This window comes from Electrophorus electricus, chromosome 6, assembly GCF_013358815.1.
Source record: "Electrophorus electricus isolate fEleEle1 chromosome 6, fEleEle1.pri, whole genome shotgun sequence".
In the NCBI taxonomy this organism is placed as follows: domain Eukaryota; kingdom Metazoa; phylum Chordata; class Actinopteri; order Gymnotiformes; family Gymnotidae; genus Electrophorus; species Electrophorus electricus.
Genome location: NC_049540.1, coordinates 25,794,069 through 25,797,033, shown reverse-complemented (window position 1 = coordinate 25,797,033; position 2,965 = coordinate 25,794,069). Strand labels below are relative to the sequence as shown.

The window sequence follows — 2,965 nt, the reverse complement described above, 5'->3', positions numbered from 1 at the left end:
ATATATATATATATATAGAGAGAGAGAGAGAGAGAGAGAGAGAGAGAGAGAGAGAGAGAGAGAGAGAGAGAGAGAGAGTTAATGAGAGAGAGAAAGAAAGAGTCAAAATTGCATTGAAGTACTGCATTGAAGCACAAGGTTTCCAGAGAAACAGAACGTTTCAGACATTGACATCACTTATCAGCTTTATAAGTTCTATATGAATATATGTACACGCACACATTATTTTACAGTTTTCAAGGTATCAGCTTCCTTTCAGTTGGCTTTTTTAAAATCTATGTGGTTGGTTTTAAAAAAAAAAAAGAAGAAGAAACAGTATGCCAAGTATGCAATGGGAGACGTGTAGATTTACTAAAGCTTACAGCACAAAGCACTACTGAGGAAGGATACATTCACTGTTCCCTCTGGCTAGCTGTCTCTCTGTTTCTTGATATGTCTTTTTCTTTTATTTATCCCACTTTTTCAATAACATGCTGCTTTTCATTTTTATGTTCCCGAAAAAAGCTAAATATTTCCTGCTCCTAAGCACACACAAAAAACACATACACAGGCACATGTGTACATGCACAAACACACACACTCACAGACACACAGACATACGCACACACATTTTCTGTCTCCTTCCATCTCTCACTATAGCACAACCGCTTTGTCTCTGTATCTCCTCGCGTTTGCCATGTCTTTCTCTTTCTCGCCACTTCTGTGTGAGCACACTGCATCGTACTCAGCAGGAGCTGTGCAAACACTCCACCCTGCAGTCAGTCTGATGGATGACAGCTGGATGTGTGTGGAGGAGGCATGTTAGCATGTCAGGTGTGCTCTTTGAAGACGCCTTCAGCCCCCGAGGCAGTTTGAAGCACATGCGAGCACATACCGTGCTCAGAAGTGACAGTCCACAGCCCCTACAGCTGACCTGGGGCTGAGCTGAGCTGCGGCCTTGAGGCCTGGCTGCTGAGTCCTCTCGGATAGATGGTATCGGGGGACGTTTCCAATAACAGAGAAAGAGACAGAGAGACACACAGAGACACAAACAGACAGACAGAAAAAGAAAATTGTTAAAAGAGTAAAAAAAACTATCCACTGATCCAAACTTTCTATCCAACATCAGTAATAAATGTCATGACAGATTGGAATAACGCTTTGCTTCATTTAATATATGCACTTATGTAAACAGTCATTTTTAACCTCTGTCTCTTTGTGAAACCGATTTACTGATTTGTGTCTTTTTCCTTATCTCTGCAGGTGCCTCCTACTTCTTTAAAGGGAAGGAGTACTGGCGGGTGGTGGGCAGCGATATGGAGGTGGAGGCTGGCTACCCGCGCCCTATTGGCAAAGACTGGCTGGTGTGCACGGACATGCAGTCAGACTCCCCAGAGATGCGGAACAACAGCACGGGCACCCGCCTCCCAGGCCAGCACCATGCCAGCCACGCGGAGAACGGCTTCGAGGTTTGCTCGTGCTCCTCGGACTCTGGTTCCCCCGCCACGCCACGCCTCCAACTCTCGGCCGCCTGGATGCTGGCGCCTCTGTGGACGCTGGGGAGGACCCTGCTGCCTGCCGCCCTCTGACAGGGGCCTGACCACAGGCCAGTGCCGACATAAACATGGACGCTGACACCTGACATCCAGTGGCCTGTGGGCTTGGGCAGCAGCAGGACATGGCGCCCCCTGCTGTGTCACGGGGAACTCACACTCTGATCAGCAAACATCTTACCTGTCTAACATGGCTTTTTGGGTTATTTTTGTTATCGTTTTTTTGATTGTTTTTAACGAAAAGTTATTATAATTATTATTATTATTATTATTTGTGTCTATTGACATGTTTTTGTGCCTAAAACAGGTTCATTTTATGCACTTTGCTTGGAGTACATGTCCAAAATAGTTTTCATTTTAACATGCATATTTTTAAAAAGTTTATTAAAACTTGTAACAATGCTTAATAATAATGCTAGCAATGATAGTGATTGTAGTAATACTTCAAATGCTATGGAGGTAGGAGCACAAATCTGCCTGCAGCTCCCTGCCGTGTGTCTGCAGCGTGGAAGTGCAAGGCACCATGGGACACCACGCATCAGTGTCCTCTCATCACTCTTCATCACTTCAAGTGCTTCGGCTCCCCAGTCACTCAGTGTTCATCCGCGCTGACCCAGGCCTTTCTGCTCTGGAAGCACTGACTTTCACGCCTTGCTGACTTTCTTTTGTCATTCTCTGTTTCCCTCTCCCTGACTGGCAGAGGCCCCTGGACCTCCGCCTAATTACTGATGACTATTCATTTTTGAATTAACTGTGTATGTTTTTGTAAGAAGCAAAGGATTTTGGAGCAGAGTCATCGAAGGCATGCATGAGGTTAGGTTTCCAGTGCATTGGTTGCCACAGCTATAACTGTTTTACGGCTTTGTTTATGAAGGGGCTGACTGTTTTCTTTAGTTTATGGCTTTCTAACTCTTATACTGTCCAGGAAGGAGACTTTTGTACACATACAGTGTTGTACCTGGAGGCACAGAGATGTTTATGTCAGACACCCTGGACCTGCTCAGAGTGCACTCACATAACATCTGGACTTACAAAAAAAAACATTTACTTATATACTATATATATATATATATATACAGATATATTTAAGATGAAAACTTCTACATCAGTTCCAAAAAACAATGTAAATTCCAAGCTGTTTTTTTTTTCTAAGGGGAAATATTTTTGTAGAAAAATAAACAGGAAAACAGGAGTGAATGGCGGCACTGACGTCTGTTTTTATCACTGGGAAGCCAAATGGGCAGTGAGAGGGCCCAGGGATTCTCTCTGCCATTATGACAGATGCCATGAGCACCTGGCAGATGTTCTAGCTGCTGTGTCTTTTCACCCACTGAAGGGTGAACGCACGCAACCCCATTAAATGCGTGTCTCTGCTCCTCTAGTGGTGGGTTATGGGCTTGAATGGGACGTACTTGAGTGAAGGCCCTGCTTTT

The 2,965-nt window shown here is 44.5% G+C and overlaps 1 protein-coding gene across 1 annotated transcript in view; it reads left to right on the top strand.

The window, feature by feature from the left end:
• mmp17a (matrix metallopeptidase 17a) overlaps positions 1–2,746 on the top strand; it is a 39,937-nt gene extending 37,191 nt beyond the window's left edge. The window contains exon 10 of the mRNA XM_027003706.2: positions 1,243–2,746. Within this exon, the coding sequence (XP_026859507.2) occupies positions 1,243–1,568 (326 nt within the window). The 3' untranslated portion in view covers positions 1,569–2,746. The remainder of the gene's footprint in view (positions 1–1,242) is intronic.
• Positions 2,747–2,965: the final 219 nt, after the last annotated feature.